General features: G+C 42.7%; 1 protein-coding gene across 2 annotated transcripts in view; it reads left to right on the top strand.

Annotated features, from left to right (window-relative positions):
- Positions 1-577: 577 nt before the first annotated feature.
- The window catches only part of LOC309546467 (multidrug and toxin extrusion protein 1-like), a 112,505-nt gene continuing 93,933 nt past the window's right edge, over positions 578-19,149 (top strand). Inside the window, exons 1-4 of one of the 2 annotated variants that reach the window (XM_082246178.1) lie at positions 578-954; positions 8,447-8,548; positions 8,708-8,776; positions 12,810-12,958. In XM_082246178.1, coding sequence (XP_082102304.1) covers positions 823-954; positions 8,447-8,548; positions 8,708-8,776; positions 12,810-12,958 — 452 coding nt within the window. In that variant the 5' untranslated portion in view covers positions 578-822. Of the gene's footprint in view, positions 955-5,864; positions 6,143-8,446; positions 8,549-8,707; positions 8,777-12,809; positions 12,959-19,149 lie in introns of those variants that run through there. The other variant, XM_082246179.1, reaches the window with a different exon arrangement.

The raw sequence follows: 19,149 nt of genomic DNA, 5'->3' as shown, positions 1-19,149 counted from the left end.
TATGGTCTTGGCCACCATGCTGCAGCTCAGTTTCAGGGTCTTGGCAATCTTCTTATAGCCTAGGCCATCTTTATGTAGAGCAACAATTCTTTTTTTTTTCAGATCCTCACAGAGTTATTTGCCATGAGGTACCATGTTGAACTTCCAGTGACCAGTATGAGAGAGTGAGAGTGATAACACCAAATTTAACACACCTGCTCCCCATTCACACCTGAGATCTTGTAACACTAACCAGTGACATGACACTGGGGAGGGAAAATGGCTAATTGGGCACAATTTGGACATTTTCACTTAAGGGTGTACTCATTTTTGTTGCTAGCAGTTTAGACATTAATGGCTGTGTGTTGGATTATTTTGAGGGGACAGCAAATTTACACTGTTATACAAGCTGTCCACTCACTACTTTACATTTGCTTTACTTTGTAGCAAAGTGTAATTTCTTCAGCGTTGTCGCATGAAAAGATTTATTAAAATTTTTACAAAAATGTGAGCGGTGTACTCACTTTTGTGAGATACTGTAAGTAAACTATAAAATCAAGTTTCTTGTACTTGGCCAGTATCCAAACGGAAAACTTGTGTTCTTGTTGAACAATGCAGTGGGAGTGCAACTGCAAATAAACCTTGTTAATAAAGTCGTTTCAGAAAGATCTACAATCTCTTCCTCTTTGCTGTTGTGTCACTTTCACGGTGTGCTGACTTGCCTCTCTAACAATGCTGTGCAGGAGGTGATACCATTCTGGAAACTGTACTGCTTATTTCCATCATTCTGGAGTTTAGGAATCAGAAGGCTGTATAATTCTAAAGGATGAAGCAGTGAAGTAAATGCCATCTCTGGCCAACATGTTCAAACACTGGTGCCTTGGTTGTTGTAGTACCATCTCACAGAGGGTAAAGCATTACTTTCATGAAAATGGCTTTGAGCTCAAGATGCTGTTATCATTTGCAGGGCCTCTGGTAAGTCAATGCTATATTATTATGCACTTTTTTAGATACTGATATTTTATGATGATTTATGTTTTTTTTATAACCCCACTATTATGTTTCCTTTGACTGTTAAGTTGTCCTACGCATCAGTTTCACCACATTTGGTAATATCATATAGAATTATTATAGAATACAAGCACCTTACTTTTTGCCTTTTTTAGTTTTTCATGAACTGTACCCATACCTGTTGTTTAAAAAAAAAAAAAAAAGATAATGCTAAACTTTCTTGTTACACTCTTATGGCCTTGGCTCTTGTCAATTTTCTTCTTTCTCCTTGAAGTCTAAAACCATGCAATTTAAAGCTCCTCTGAATACAGTAGAAATTCATGACAGATTATTATTATTATTATTATTATTATTTTTTGTTTTTACTGTAGTATCACAGCTGTTCAAATTCTTTACACTATTCTCTTTCAAGTTCAATGAAAATACATAGGTCTGAGAGTTACATAGCCCTGCCAGACAGCACAGTCAGCCTCTTGACCCAACTTTTCTCTACTGCAGATAAGCAAATGCATCCTAGTTACCCTCTTGCCTTCAACCTGTGGCTAGACAATGAACAAACAATAGCGAAATGTATAATAATAAAAGGAAGCAGTGATACATCAGTAAACGGGCGATTTAATCTTAAACCAATATTTGAGAATATTGAAAAAAATCAAATCTAAAAATGTGTTTAAAGTGACACCAAACTTATTTTGTGACAAACATAAAATATAAAGTGACACCAAATACTTTGTGACACCAAAATACTCCGTTTTGTGAGATACTGTATATGTTCTAGCGCAGGTTTTCCTTATAATTCTTGAAACAGCCAAAGCCTGGAAGGGCACAACTCTCCTTATTGCTTTGACTAGATCTAAAATCACTCAGGTAATGTTGCATGGACAAATCAAGGTCAAGATCTCACACACAATGCATAAACACTTAAGCCTTGTACACACAGTGAAAATATCAGACGAATGATAATCCGTTTTTTTTTTTTTTTTTTGCATGCTAGTCTCATCAAAAATGAAGAGGTTACTAAGCTTACAAAAATTTTCGTACGACCGAATACTACTTTGGATGTGATGTAATGTATCGTATTGTATTGTAATGTATTCTGAGCCTGTGTAGTCTTGTTCTTCTGATTTTGTTCAGGCGAACACTATACTGATTAACCACTTCTGGACCGGAAAGTTTTACCCCCTTAATGACCAGGCCATTTTTTGCAAAACAGCACTGCGTTATTTTAACTGACAATTGCGCAGTCGTGGGACGCTGTACCCAAATAAAATTGATGTACTTTTTTTTTCTACAAATAGAGCTTTCTTTTGGTGGTATTTGATCACCTCTGCGATTTTTTTTTTTGCGCTATAAACAAAAAAAGAGCAACACTTCTAAAAAACCTGTATTTTTTACTTTCTGCTATAAAATATTCCCAATAAAAAAAATTTAAAAATCAAATGTTTTCATCATTTTAGGCCAATATGTATTCTGCTACATATTTTTGGTATAAAAAATCCCAAAGAGTGTATATTGATTGGTTTGCGCAAAAGGTATTGCGTCTACAAACTAGGGGAAATATTTATGTCATTTTTATTTATATATATATATTTTTTTACAAGTAGTAGTGTTAAATAATTTCTTCTCTTCAGTCTTCACAAAAGAATTGGGGGGCTACACTAACCAAGCTTGTAAGGCCAAACTAAATAACACACCTCAGGAAGTACCGTCATGACTAACAGAAGATAGACTTAGAACTAAACTAGAGAAACTTAACATAAATAAATCACTGGGACCGGATGGCTTGCACCCGAGGGTTCTTAAAGAGCTCAGCCAGGTGATTGCCAGACCATTATTCTTGATCTTTAAGGATAGTTTACAGATGGGTATGGTGCCAGCTGATTGGAAAAAAGCCAACGTGGTACCAATATTTAAAAAAGGGCAGAAATATATCCCGGGTAACTATAGGCCGGACAGCCTAACATCAGTAGTCTGCAAGATTTTGGAGGGGATGTTAAGAGACTATCTACAAGACTTTAGTAATGAAAATGGTATTTTAGAAGTAATCAGCATGGATTCATGAAAAATCGTTCTTGCCAAACCAATCTATTAACCTTCTATGGTGAAGTGAGCTGCCACCTAGATAAAGGTAAGCCTGTGGATGTGGTGTATCTGGACTTTGCAAAGGCCTTTGACACCGTTCCACACAAACGCTTACTGTTCAAACTAAGGAAGGTAGGTATGGACCATAAGGTGAGTACCTGGATAGAGAACTGGCTCCAGGGGAGAGTGCAAAGGGTGGTGATAAATGGGGAGTACTCGGATTGGGCGGGTGTGGAAAGTGGGGTCCCCCAGGGTTCTGTCCTGGGGCCAATCCTGTTTAATTTATTCATAAATGATCTAGAGGAGGGGATATCTAGTTCAATCTCAGTATTTACGGATGATACTAAACTAAGCATGCCAATATCTTCTATGCAGGATGTGGAAACCTTACAAGCGGACCTGAACAAAATAATGGGGTGGGCAACTACATGGCAGATGAGGTTTAATGTTGAAAAATGTAAAGTAATGCACTTGGGTGCCAGAAACCAGAAAGCAAGCTACTCACTAGGGGGGAACCTCTGGGTGAGTCTAGGATGTAAAAGGACCTGGGAGTACTGGTAGACAACAGGCTTGGCAGTGGCATGCAATGCCAAGCCACTGCAAGCAAAGCCAACAGAATACTGGGATGTATAAAAAAGGGGATTCGCTCCAGAAATAAAGAGATTATTCTCCCTCTGGTCTGGCCACATCTGGAGTATGCTGTCCAGTTCTGGGCATGGGTCCTCAGGAAGGATGCGCTGGAACTGGAGAGAGTCCAGAGAAGGGCAACAAAAATAATTAGGGGAATGGAGGACATCAGCTATGAGGAAAGACTACAAGCACTGAACTTATTCTCTCTGGAGAAGAGACGATTGAGGGGGGATATGATATCAATGTACAAAAACTGTACTGGCAATCCTAGAATAAGGAACAAACTATTCAGAGAAAGGGAATACAATAAGACACGTGGCCACTCACTAAAACTAGAGGAAAGGCGGTTTAACCTTAAAATACGTAGGGGGTTCTTCACTGTAAGAGCAGTAAGGATGTGGAATTCTCTTCCGCAAACAGTCGTATCAGCAGGGAGCATCGATAGTTTCAAAAAACTATTAGATGGGCACCTTAAAGACCACAACATACAGGGGTATACAATGTACGGTTAACAGCAAACACACACACACATCATAGGTAGAACTGGATGGACTGATGTCTTTTTTCAACCTTACTAACTATCTAACTATGTATATATACACTAATATGTGTAATACAGTCTTGTGTTTCAATTCCTGTAAAATCAGGGAGAGAGTTCCACCACCACTAATATCCCGCACTTATGGAAACAATATACAACAACTACTTGGAATCTGCAAAGGCTTTTTATAACATGTGTTGCCATACACTTCCTTAAGTATAACTCCTAGTTAGTACCACCACCATTAACACTCTGTGCTTACTTCAATATAGTGACCTATTGGGGTTGATTTACTAAAATTGGAGAGTGCAAAATCTGGTGCAGCTCTGCGTAGAAACCAATCAGCTTCCAGGTTTTATTGTCTAAGCTTAACTGAACAAGCTGAAGTTAGAAGCTGATTGGCTACCATACACAGCTGCACCAGACTAGGATTACCACCTGGACACCTCCTCCTATCACGCTGATATGGACCATGGTATTCAAAGTACTTCCACTGACTCCTCTGCTCAAACAGGAATAAGAGCTCAACATGGTGTTTAAAACAAATGCAATTTTATTAAACATTTTTTTAGCAAAGACCCTGACATAAACAGGGTGTTACGAAACCGATTTCATGTGTTAACTACTTGCCGCTCGCTCACCGATAAATGACGACAGAGCGGTGCGGCTCTCGTTCTGGGAGTATGTCATATGACGGCGCCCCAGAACGGCGACCGCGGGGGCCCGCAGTGAGGAGATTGCTGCCGCGGCGGGTTCCTAGGAAACGGCGCAACCACGATCTTGGTAAAGAGCCAATGACGTGGCTCTTTACCCATGTGATCGGCTGTGTCCAATCACAGCTGGTCACATGTAAATGCGGAAGTGCCATTTATCAGCGCTCCTCTCCTCACACTGTCAAGAGTGTGTGTGGAGGAGAGCCGATCAGTGCCCTGATTACAGTAAAGAAAAAACAGTGCCCATCAGTGACCCCAATCAGTGCACATTAGTGATGCCAGTCAGTGCCCATTAGTGATGCCAGTGTCCATCAGTGTCGCCCGTCAGTGCTGCCCATCAGTACTGCCCATCAGTGCCGCCTATCAGTGCTCACCAGTGCCACCTATGAGTGCCCATCAGTGCAGCATATTAGTGCCATCTCAGCAGTGCCCATCAGTGCAGCCTATCAGTGCCCATCTGTGCCACCTCATCAGCACACATCAGTGTAGGAGAAAACTTACTTATTTACAAAATATATTGACAGAAATTAAGGAAAAATGTTGTGGTGATTAAATACCACCAAAAGAAAGCTCTATTTGTGGGAAAAAAAATAATAAAAATGTCATTTGGGTACAGTGTTGTATGACCGCGCAATTGTCATTCAAAATGTGACAGTGCTAAAAGCTGAAAATTGCCTGGGCAGGAGGAGGGTGAAAGTGCCCTGCATTGAAGTGGTTAATTTCTTCACTATGAAAACATATACTTTTGCGGCTTTATTATTTTAAATAAGTGAGCCAGAAAATCGAGTTTCTTGTACTTGGTTAGTATCCTCTTGTTGAACAATACAGTGGGAGAGCAACTGCAAATAAACCAGTCTTTCCAGTTTCAGAAAGTTCTACAATCTCTTCCTCTTTGCTGTTGTGTCACTTTCACGGTGTGCTGACTTGCCTCTCTAACAATGCTGTGTGGGAGGTGATACCATTCTGGAAACTGTACTGCTTATTTCCATCATTCTGGAGTTTAGGAATCAGAAGGCTGTATAATTCTAAAGGATGAAGCAGTGAAGTAAATACCACCTCTGCTCTGGCCAACATGTTCAAACACTGGTGCCTTGGTTGTTGTAGTACCATCTCACAGAGGGTAAAGCATTACTTTCATGAAAATGGCTATGAGCTCAAGATGCTGTTATCATTTGCAGGGCCTCTGGTAAGTCAATGCTATATTATTGAATTTTGTGAGTATTGATATTTTATGATGATGATCTATGTTTTTTTAATAACCTCCCTTTTATATTTCCTTCGACTGCTAAGTTGTCCTACTCATCAGTTTCACCACATTTGGTAATATCAGATAGAATTAACATAGAATACAAGCATTTTTTTTTTTGCCTTTTTAACATTTTATGAACTGTACCTGTTAAAAAAAAAAAAAGATAATGCCAAACTTTCTTTCAACACCCTAATGGCCTTGGCTCTCATGGTCAATTTTTTTCTTTCTCTTTGAAGTCTAAAACCATGCAATTTAAAGCTCATCTGAATACAGTAGGAATTCATGACCAATATATATATATATTTTTACTGTAGTATCACAGCTGTTCATTTTCTTTACATTATTCTCTTTCAAGTTCAATGAAAATACATAGGTCTGAGAGTGGCATAGCCCTGCCAGACAGCACAATAAACCTCTTGACCAGATTTTTCTCTACTGCAGATAACCAAATGCGTCCTAGTTACTCTTTTACCCCCAACCTGTGGCTAGACAATGATCAAACAATAGGCTAAGCCTGGAAGGGCACAACTCTCCCTATTGCTTTGACTAGCTCTAGAATCATTTAGGTAATGTTGCGTGAACAAATTGAGGTCAAGATCTCACACACAATGCATAAACACTTAAGCCTTGTACACACAATGAGAATGATTGTACGTTTTTATTTTTATTTTTTGCACGTTATGCCTCGTGCACGCGATCAGATAATCAAACGACTTATCGTTTGCATTTTGTTGCATGATACTAGCATTGAATTCAACAATGCGTACTAAAGGTATGATTTTTTTTTTGTACCATTCTGGAAAAGCTTCCTGGTTGCGCAGCTATGTGCAAAACAAAAACAATGGCAACCAGGCTTTGTCCGGGTTATTTCCGTGTTTCTGATCATGCGTGGTCTTTGTCTATCGATTTTTAGCGTACGCATACTGTACTGATTAAACGATTGTTGTTCGCTAGGCTATCGTACGACAAAAGTTTTCGTGTTTGTCCCTTCGGATTTTGTTGGACAAAATGTCTTGATCGGCTGTCAAAAGCTGTGTACTAACAATCAGATCATCATGTGATCAATTTGAAAGCAATTTTTTTCGTACGATTATCTGATCGTGTGTACGAGGCATTAGTCTCATACTGAAAATGAAGAGGTAACTAAACCCACAAAAATTCTGGTACGACAGAATAGAACTTCGGAATTGATGTAATTTATGGTATTGTATTGTAATGTATTTTGTTGTTTCTGAGTATGTGTAGTCTTGCTCTTCTGATTATTTTTGGACGAACACTATACTGTTTAAACGAAAATCGTACCATATGGTATCGTACAGAAACATTTTCGTGTTTTTCCCTTCAGATAATTTCAGATGAACTGTTGTGATGGGCTCATGAAAGTGGTGTACTAACGATCAAATTATCCTAGGATCATTTTGAAAAGCGGTATTTTTTGTCCAACTTTCTAAACGTGTGTACTAGGGTTTAGCAACATGGCACCCTGTTTTCATCCTCCAGGCTTTGAGCAGTTTCTTGACTTGTGACATAGAAGTTACTTGCGGAAACTTAACTCTCTTCTATCCCTCACAGAGATAATTGATTGGGTTAGATAATCCCTTGAAATATCACAGTTGGGTCATTGATTGTGTAGCAACAAAACATATTCTCCATTTGGAAGCAACTAGTTACCTTTAGTATCATTGTTCATCCAAATTGAATGAAAACTGTACTTATTTAATCCAATTACATGTGCAAGTGCTTTGTAAAACTGTACTTATTTAATCCAATTACATGTGCAAGTGCTTCGTAAAAGAAAAGGAAAAATAGCAAGATAAAAGAAAGGTTTTAGCTTTAGAAATACTTTAAATATCAGACAACATGGAGCAAACAGTTGGCAGAGTGAATGCAGACATCTCTGTCACTGTCCTTATCTCAGGGAGAATAAGCAGTCAGTTTAATAAAAAAAGAATGACTTTTGATGGCTTGACACTCAGAAAAACAGGACAACTGAAAGCTATGAAAAACTTTTGGAATAACTACAGCATATGGACAGTATATAGAAAAGCCTAAACGTTTACTGCGTAGTACAAAACTGAAAAATAAAGAATATAAGTTTCCATGAGACGCTGCTATATGTAATGTAATTTATTGATGATGTTGCTATTTATTTTAAAGGCCATTATACATTTTATGGATTTTGCTATGAGACGCTGCTATATGTAATGTATTTTAATCATGATGTTGCTATTTATTTTAAAGGCCATTATAAATTTTATGGATTTTGTACCAATCATCGTAACTGCCATGTTTGTTGGACATATTGGAAAATTACAGCTGGATGCAATCATGCTCGCAGTAGCGGTAAGTATAACTTACTATCTATGCCTTTTACTTTAGCAAGAACATTGGCAACAAAATTGGCTTTTAAATCTGTGTTTTAGTATTTTTCATATAATTTATATGATATTGAGCTATGGAAACTAATCCCTGTTATACAAATCTTCTTCTCATCCCCATTAGTATACCTCAGTGTTTGGAGTTGCGGTGGGACTTGGTTTAAATGCCGCCTGCGATACACTCCTTTCCCAGGTAAATAAAAATATATTGTAGCTTGTAAATATAAATGACAAGAAATTTAAAAGAAATTGTGTCACTGTCTTAAAATGGTGAAAAATAAGGCTTACCTGCAAAAAATAATAATAGTAATATTTACCTGTTCCCATTGCCTGCACCACCTGCCCCTATCTCACTACTTGCATTGACAGCAGTGAAAATCATACAGCAGTGCCGGGATTGCCAGCATACAGCAAAAGAAGAAGAATAGAATGCAGAACCTTCTATAATATGCTTGGATATTCAATACACAGGCAGTGGGATAGCTAAGAACTGACTGCTTTGTTTGCAAGAATGCCATTTTTTTCACTTTTTTAACATAGAAACAAAAGTCACTTTAAAATATAATGGTGGAAAACAAAATATACTAACCCAATATTTGTTTATCTTAGTACAGTCACTCTATTCGTGTCAAACATAAGTTTAATTTTATGTAACTGGTTCAATAAAGACTGAAATGTTCGCTTTTAAGGCCGTATATATTTTGCTGGTTGTCTGCTCTGTAAATTGCAGTGAAGTGAATCTGTGTTCACATTACACATTAAGGGTCCTTTCACACGAGCGCTCCGATCAGATCCACCTGTCAGTTTTTTAAGCGGATCTGATCGGATCCTCCATGGATCCCTATGGAGCAGCGGATGTCAGTGGAGACATGTCCACTGACACCCGCTTGAAGCAAAAAGAGATGACCGCACTCCGATGTAAATCAAAAATTGGAGTAAATTTATTCCACATCAAACAATAGGCAAACTGGAACAACACACTGTGGATGCAGGACACAAAGGCAGACGCGTTTCACGACTTAGAGATGTCGCTTACTCATTGCCAACTCTAAGAGTTGCCAATGAGTAAGCGACATCTCTAAGAGTTGGCAATGAGTAAGCGACATCTCTAAGTCGTGAAACGCGTCTGCCTTTGTGTCCTGCATCCACAGTGTGTTGTTCCAGTTTGCCTATTGTTTGATGTGGAATAAATTTACTCCAATTTTTGATTTACATCGGAGTGCGGTCATCTCTTTTTGCTTCATGTGATTCTGGATTGACGGATCCGACCGGCACCTGATACCTAGCCCACCTGGAGCGGTCTTTTCCCAATTGGATTTCAGCGCTGACACCCGCTGCTATCCGATTCCGATCCTGTCCGTGAAATCCGGACGGATGGAAACCCTATTTTCCATCCGTCCAGGGGATCGGATCGGATGGGATCGGATGAGAGCGGACAGGCGGTCCGCTCTCATCCAATTCCCCATAGAGAGAAGCAGGGCTCTGACACCTCCCTCTCCGCACGGAGAGGGAGCTGTCATCTGCCGGCTCAGCGGGGAATGGCATTCACTGCTAAACAGCTTCTGGGAAGTGACGAGCGGGGCCTGTGCAGTGCATTGTGGGACTCCGACGTCACAAAGAGGACACACGGACGAGGACACGAAGAGGGACGCTGCGGCTTCAGCTGCCCACACCTGAGATGGCAGTGCTGGAGAAGAAATTTTCAAGGTAAGTATTTCTTCTTACAGGTAAGTGTGACCCGGGACAGTTCAGAATCCATTATGGAATGTACTAGCCCTGACTGTCCCGGGGGTATTTTTAGCTCAAATTGACCCCCGAGGCCGGAACTCCGCTTTAACCACTTAAGCCCCGGAAGATTTTACCCCCTTCCTGACCAGGGCCTATTTTGCGATTCAGCATTGCGTGACTTTAACGGACAATTGCGCGGTCGTGCGACGCTGTACCTAAACAAATTTGGCGTCCTTTTTTCACACAAACAGTGCTTTCTTTTGGTGGTATTTGATCACCTGTGCGATTTTTTTGATCATGCGCTATAAACAAAAAAATAGCGTAAATTTTGCAAAAATAACAATATTTTTCACATTTTTTTATATGAAATTCCCCAAAAATTTTTTTTAACATTTTAGGCCAATTTTTTTTTTTTACCATATGTTTGGTAAAAAAAAATCGCAAAAAGCGTATTTTGATTGGTTTGCGCAAAAGTTATTGCGTTTACTAACAAAGGGAAAGATTTTTGTCATTTTTGTTGTTTTTTTTTTTAACGCTTTTGGGGTTACCAGTGACATTTCTACAGTAATCAGTGCTATACATATGCACTGTTACTGTAAAAATGACACTGGCAGTGAAGGGGTTAACTTTTTTTTGAGAGGGAGGGGTTAAGTGTGTCCCTAGGGGCGTGTTTCTAACTGTGATTGGCTGTGGCTTGAGCTGTAAGAACAGTGATCAACGGTCCTACATAGTAGAACCGTTTGATCGCCATTCTTACACAGGGGAGACTGACAGGCGGCTTTGTTTACACTAGCCGCCTGTCTTTCTCCCACTGTCACGGACGATCGCGAGTACCCGGCGGACATCGGGTCCGCTGGGCACACGCGCAGGGGGGTCCATGACCGAGCGGGAGTGGGAGCGCGCCTCCGGCGGCGCGCGCTCGCTCCCAAAACCCTTACAGGCTAGCGACGTAGCCCTACGTCGCTTTGCCTGTGAGGGGCTGACTGCCGACGTAAATAGTCGTGCGGCAGTCGGCAAGTGGTTAAACCATGCTGGCCAAAACCACTTCCTTTATTAAATGTCTGCGCTGTATAAACAGTATGAAGCATCAGTTAGACACTGTACACAATGCTGTGTTCCGGCATCAGAGCAAAGATTTTCCCATACCGTTCCCTGAACAAAAAGTCGAGTCAGGCTGAGCACTGCGCAGCCATTTACAGGAAACCTTGTAATTTATCAGTAAATGCAACACTTCCTCTGATTGGCTGAGGTGGAGAGGCAGGCAGATGACATCATGATCTCCACCTCAACCACTTAGAGTTTGCATTCATTGATAAAAAATACAAGACTCTCTGTAAATGGCTGAGCAGTGCTTAGGCTGTCTTGATTTTGCTCCAGCAGTAGATGGGAAGTCCCTGTTTTGCTGCCAGAACACAGCACTGTATACTGTGATAGTGGATGCTATATACAGTTTATACAATGCTGACAAGGTCACAAAACTTAGTAAAGGAAATAGTTGGCCCAAACAAACCTTTTAAAGTGATTGCAAAGCTAAAGTTAGGTTTTAAATGCGCCCCTTACTCTTAACCACTCAATCCTATCTAAAAAAAAATGTTGCTGAAGTCGGGCTTTAAAAAAATTCAGACCAGATTTACTTCACTAAGGGCTTGTTCACACTTGACTAAATTTTGAATGCCTAACCAGTGTTATTGTAGTGTTAGTATGGGCATTGAACTCGCGTTAATGAGCTTAAGTATGGGCATTAGACTGGTGTTTGACAAACGCTAATGACGTGTTAAAAATGCTCCCCAAACGCCCTATGGGCAGTTTTGAAGCGTTCGATGAGCGTTAAGGCCCGTTAAAACTGCTCCACAAACGCCTATTCTATTACAGTTAATAAACGAATCTTAACGTGCCGCAAGCGCACCGCAACTGCCTGCCAGAGCATTTGTGAAGTGTTACCATAGACTTAAATGGGAGGTGTTGAAAGGCAACAAATGCCTCATGACTCGACATGAGGCTTCAATTTTTGATAGTGTGAACAGCCCTGTGTGCTGTCCATTGTATCATTTGCATAGGCATTTGAGGGGCAGTGTGACGCCAGTGTGAACTCCGCCTTAACCTTACTTACAGTATACAAATTTATGCTCACTTTCACTTCACTCCTTCACTTGCACACTGGTTGAGCCCCCTAAAGAAAAAGGTCTGCCTCATCAGAGCTTTACACCTGCAGCTGGTCAAAGCAAAGTTTTTTTACTCATAGCTGTTTCCTGTGGACTATGAATTAATCATTTCAAACTGAATAATACAGTTTACCGAGTCCTTCCCATCTTAACACTTTGCTTTTTATGAATCTTAGCAAGCCTGATATTAAAGTACAATACAGGTACCCCTGGCATTCATATAAAGAAAATAAATGCAAATAACTCACCTTAAGATGCTCATCTTGTGGTTTAAATAAAACATGAATTATTTGTGCATAACATTTTTATACAACTAACCTTTTGTATGTATTTAAGATTTATGGAGGAAAAAATTTGAAATACATTGGGGTCGTTGTCCAGCGAGCAATCCTCATCCTGTCTCTGGCATGTTTTCCCTGCTGGGCCTTCTATATCAATACTGAGAACATCCTTCTGCTTTGTGGACAGGACAAACACTTAGCAAGGTACTGTTATTTACTTTAGAAGGACATATTGGATAATTACAAATATAGCAATACATGCTTTATTTCTTTAAAAACATTCCCAATCTAGCATAAGTTTGTTGGAAAATGTATCTGCCCTCATAGGCTTACTCAAATAATATATACAGTCAGGTCCATAAATATTGGGACATCAACACAATTCTAATCTTTTTTGGCTCTATACACCACCACAATGGATTTTAAATAAAACAAATAAGATGTTTTTAACCACTTGCCGCCCGCCCGCCGTCAAATGACGGCGGGACGGTGCGGCCATTATTCTGGGCGGACGTCATATGATGTGATCCCAGTAATGCAGGGCAGGCGCGCGATCGCGTGCGCCCCGCCGTGCACTGCCGGTGTCGGCGTGTCCCCGGGACACACCCCGTCACCGGCAGGGGGGAAACAGCCAATGGGCATGGCTGTTTCCCACGTGATCGGTTATGTTTCAATGACATAGCCGATCACAACAGTAACTCCCGGAAGAAGACCGCGCATGCGCGATCGGGAGCGCGCAGCGCGGTCATGTCGGTGGCTATGTGTTCCCTAGGAACACAGCTAGTCACCGACAGTGTAAAACAGCCAATGACAGTGGCTGTTTACCACGTGATGGGCTGTGAATCCATTCACAGCCCATCACAAATGTAAACACAGAGCAGTAACTGACTGTTACTAGCTCTTCTCCCCTCACACACCATTTCCAGTGTGAGGAGAGCAGAGCCAGAAACAGTGAGTTACTGATCTGTGTACCTGTCAGTGTAAAAGCACAAAAAAAAAGTGTTATCAGCCCCCCCCCCCCCAATTGCACCTGTCACCCAACACCATCAGTGCCCAAAAATCGCTACCTATAAAGTGCACCTGTCACCAGAGACTGCCATCAGTATCGCCAGCGGTGCACCTGTCACCCATCGGTGACCAGCGCCCGTCACCTGTCACCCCATCAATCACCGTCACCTGTCACCCCATCAGTCATTGTCACTTGTCACCCCATCAGTGATCGTCATCTGTCATCCCATCAATCATCGTCACCTGTCATCCCATCAGTGATCGTCATCTGTCACCCTATCAGTCATCGTCACCTGTCACCCCATCAGTCATCGTCACCTGTCAACCCATCAGTCCTCGTCATCTGTCAGCCCATCAGTGACCGTCACCTGCCACCTATCAGTCACCTGCCACCTATCATTCACCTGCCACCCATCAGTGATCATCCGCAGTCAACCGTCACCCGTCGCACAGCCCATCACAGCCAGAATGTCAAAAAGGATGTACACCAGCGAGGAGGCGTTTCAGATCCTCTCTATGACTAATGAGAGCACCGGGGCGCTCTCATCAGTATCTGAGTCCAATTCCGAATCTGATTCGGAATTTGAAGTCGCAAATAGTAGCGGATCGGAGATGGACTCGGAGGAAGAATGGGTCCCTCCCAAAAGGGCACGGCGCTCTGGAAACCAGGCAGCCACAAGGGATACACGCCAGGATCCTATGCCCAGTACCAGCACTGCCACCACCAGTACACCCCAGGATCCTATGCCCAGACCCAGTACCCGCACTGCCGCCAGCGAAACACCCCAGGAGCAAAGGCCCAGCACCAGCGCTGCGGCATCACTCCCAATTTCAAATCCCCCTTCTACCAGCACTGGAGTGTCACATCCCCCAAGAGCCAGGGCCACTACCCACCTCCCAGATGGTCTTGCCAACCCAAGATGCCTGCCCTCCAACTCGGGATCAGCAAATATTCCCCCTTTTCACTCATTTCAGTGACAACAGCCAGTGCCCCCCCCACCCAAATCATCCAAATTTTGACAAGCTATATAAAATTTGCCCCCTCATAAATTTTCTTTCCCAAAGTTTTGCAGAACTTTACGTCCCTGATCAAAACATATGTGTAGATGAGGCCCTGCTACACTTCACAGGCCGGCTAGGAATAAAGCAATACATTCCGAGCAAAAGGTCCAAATATGGGGTCAAATTATACAAAGCTACGGGATATCTGTATGCGTTCCGCATTTACGAAGGAAGAGATTCCCAGCTCGATCCCCCTGATTGCCCGGCCTACATCGGCACAAACGGAAAGGTTGTATGGGACCTGGCGTACCCACTGCTGAGGAAAGGCTACCACATATACCTGGATAATTATTATACCAGCCTGCCCCTTTTCAGACATCTGTACTTTGAAGGAACCCTGGCCTGCGGAACCACCAGGAAGAACAGGAAGGGCTTCCCACAGTCCTTGGTGAATAAAAAAATGAGAAAGGGGGAAATAGCAGCCTTGAGAAACAACGAAGTGCTGGCCTTGAGATAGAAGGATAACAGAAATGTGTACATGATGTCCACCATTCATAACGACACCACAGTTGAGGTTCGAAGAAGAAGAGGTCCCATTGAAAAGCCAAAGTGTGTCCAGGATTACAATCTTTACATGGGGGGGGGGGGTGGATTTTAAAGACCAAATGATTCAGCCCTACTTAGCCACAAGGAAATCCCGATTCTGGTATAAGAAAGTTGCAATTTATTTATTTCAATTGGCCTTTTATAACGCTTATGTAATCTACACCAAATCCACTGAAAGCCCCATCTCCTTCCTAAAATTCATTGAGGAAAATGTCACGACCCTCATCTACCCACAAGGACTCCCCTGAGAAAACCTTCGCTCTGAGGCTGTTAGCCGACTTAGTGAGCGCCACTTCCCAGACTACCTTCCACCGTCTGAAGCAGGCCGAAGACGCCAAAAAAGATGCTGTGTATGCAGCAGAAGGGGGTTTCGTAAAGATACCAGCTTCTATTGTCGGTACTGTCCCTCCCAACCTGGCCTGTGCATTGGAGAATGCTTCACACGTTACCATACATTCGTAAATTACTAGCCCATTTCCCCGTTTTCATCTGTGCTGACCAATTTTCCTTATATAACCATGCCACTGCCTTCCACATAAACTGACCCTGGCCTGTTTTTCCACTATGTATCACGTACCTGGAGGTGAGCCTGAACGGTGAGGAAGGCCTCTCTTACGCCTCTGACTCGGGACCCCTGATAGTGCAGACAGGAGGTGCCGAGTATAGAGTAGCACGAGTGCCTGATGTAGCTGGAAGCAGGCTGATGTCCACAGACAGGGATAGCCGGGTAGGTCCAGAGCAGGTATGCAGGCAACTGGTGCTGGTAGCAGGAGCGTAGTGAGACAAGCCGGGTCAGAAGCCAAACGGTCATACAGGAGCCAGAAGGAACAGACTGGAGCGGAGGTCAAGGGACAAGCCGAGGTCGGTGCAGGCGGAGAGCAGAGGATAGTCAGGACAAGCCGGGTCTGGTACTGGTAAACAGGATACAGGTAGCAGGTTCAAGTCAACAAGGCTGAAGACAAAGCAGCACTGAACCTGTGTGCTGATCCAGCTTAAATAGTGCTCTTCCTTGATGAGAAGGGTGTAGCCAGGATTAGCCTGTGAGTTTAACTCATCTTCTGCCAGAGCCTGTCTGACAAAACCTCTTCTTACATTGCCCCCTCCCAATGGGCAGCCTCCGGATGCCCAAACGGGCTAGTTTCTCAGGGTGATTACGTTTGAATGCTTGGATTAGGTCCTTTGCATGAATATTGGTTACTGGCTCCCAGGAATTATCTTCAGGTCCATAACCTTTCCATTTAATTAAGTATTGGACTAGGTTGCCTCTTTTCCTGCAATCAATAATGGATTCTACTTCAAATTCCTCTTCTCCATAGATTAGCATGGGTTCAGGAGGCCCATTGATCCGTCCAGGGAAAGGGTCTGGAAATGTAGATTTCAGCAATGATACGTGGAAGACAGGGTGGATTTTAAAAGACTCAGGTAACAGTAATTCATAGGTCACATCATTAATTTTCCTTTTAACTGGAAAGGGGCCTATGAACTTGGGCCCAAGTTTTCTTGATGGGCAGGTTAGTTTTAGGTTGGTTGTGGCCAGCCATACCTTGTCACCAGGTTCCTAGATCAGTTCTCCTCTTCTCTTTCTGTCATAGAACCTCTTGTTACATTCTTGAGCTTTGGCCATAGTTTCCTGTAGTAATCTGTTATTGGAAGTAAAAAAATTAACCGTGTCCTGGACAGCAGGAACAGGCCCTTCGGGAACTGTGGTGACCAAGAAGGAAGGATGGTAGCCATAATTGGCAAAGAACGGGGTTTGCTTAATAGCAGAATGTTCGGAATTATTGTAGGCAAACTCGGCCAGTGGTAACAGCGTTACCCAATCATCCTGTGAATAAGAGGAAAAACAGCGTAAATACTGCTCCAAGGTCTGATTAGTCCTTTCTGTCTGGCCATTGGTCTGTGGGTGGTAAGCTGAAGAAAAGGATAGTTGAATTCTCAATTTTTCACAAAGGGATTTCCAAAACTTGGAGGTAAATTGGACCCCACGATCAGACACTATGTTAGTAGGAACTCCATGCAATCTTACAATCTCCTTGATGAACATTTTGGCAGTATCTGCGGCTGATGGTGTACCCTTCATTGGCAGGAAATGTGCCATCTTGGATAGTCGATCTACGACCACAAAGATGGTAGTGTGACCCTCGGATGGGGGCAGTTCCACAATGAAATCCATGGATATCATTTTCCAGGCCCTGTCTGGAATTGGCAAAGGTCTGAGTAGACCCCAAGACTTAGTTCTGGTTGTCTTGTTCCGAATGCAGGTGACACAGGTCTCAACATATTTCCTACAGTCCTTCTCCAGGCTAGGCCACCAGAAGGTACGCTGGAGCAGTTCAGTAGTCTTGTGGATACCAAAGTGACCAGCGAGTGTGTGATCGTGGCAGAGGCCCAGAATATTGACCCGGAATCTTTCGGGAATAAAGATTTTATTGTTGTGCCAAAGAAGTCCATCCTTAATTTGTAGAGTAACTCCGGGAAGAGGTGGCATTCCTCTAGACGCCTGTTTGATTTGGGATAGTAAGTCTTCTTGTAGCAACAGGAAGTTCCCCGAAGACAGGATCGTATCTGGAATCACAGATTCTTCCGCCTCACAGAACATGCGGGAGAGCGCATCAGGTTTAGTGTTCTTTGATCCCGGCCTATAGGTAACGTGGAAAGAAAATCTTGAAAAAAAAAGAGCCCACCTGGCCTGACGTGGTCTTAAACGTTTCGCAGCTCGCAGGTATTCCAGATTTTTATGGTATGTGTATACCAGGATTGGATGAGCTGCTCCTTCTAGAAGGTACCTCCATTCTTCTAGAGCTGCTTTAATTGCCAAGAGTTCACGATCACCCACGTCGTAATTCCTCTCTGCAGGAGACAGTTTACGTGAGAAAAAGGCAACAGGATGCAAGAGGGCCTTGGCTCCTTGGCGTTGGGATAATACTGCTCCAACCGCTGACTCGGAAGCGTCTACCTCCAGGACATAAGGTAGAGCGGGGTCAGGATGTCGGAGCACAGGTGCGGAGGTAAACAGGGTCTTCAGGGTTTCAAAAGCGGCTTGTGCCTCAGGAGTCCACTGAAACCGAATACCCTGTCTGGTCAACTGGGTGATAGGAGAAATAATTGCAGAAAAGTTCTTGATGAATTTCCGATAAAAGTTTGCAAAACCGACAAACCGCTGTACCCCTTTCTTGTCTGTGGGGGCTGGCCAGTCTAAAATGGCAGACACTTTTTGCGGATCCATCTTGATGCCCTCTGTGGAAAGAACCAGACCCAAGAATTGAATGTCCTGTCGGCTAAACTCACATTTTTCGGGTTTTGCATATAAGCCATGTTGCCTAAGTCGGGCCAAAACACTCCTTACATGCCCATGATGATCCTCCAAGGTAACAGAAAAGATCAGGATATCATCAAGATATACAATGACAAATAAGTCCAGAAAGTCTCGAAAAATGTCATTTATGAAATGCTGGAAGGTGGCCGGGGCATTACAGAGTCCGAAGGGCATTACAAGGTACTCGAAGTGCCCAAAACGAGTGCGAAATGCAGTCTTCCACTCGTCACCTTCCCGGATTCGCACCAGATTATATGCTCCACGTAGATCCAACTTGGTAAACACGGTAGCAGAACAAAGTCTCTGGAATAGTTCTGGTACCAGGGGTAAGGGATAACGGTTTTTGATTGTGATCTTATTTAAGTCCCGATAATCCACACAGGGTCGGAGAGAGTGGTCTTTCTTCTCCACAAAGAAAATCCCTGCTCCTGCCGGGGACGTGGAAGGGCGAATAAAACCTTTC

Source organism: Pelophylax lessonae (genome assembly GCF_965119305.1).
Source record: "Pelophylax lessonae genome assembly, chromosome: 2".
Classification (NCBI taxonomy): Eukaryota; Metazoa; Chordata; class Amphibia; order Anura; family Ranidae; genus Pelophylax; species Pelophylax lessonae.
Note: the sequence above shows the minus strand (reverse complement) of the source record. Positions and strands in the feature narration are given on the sequence as shown.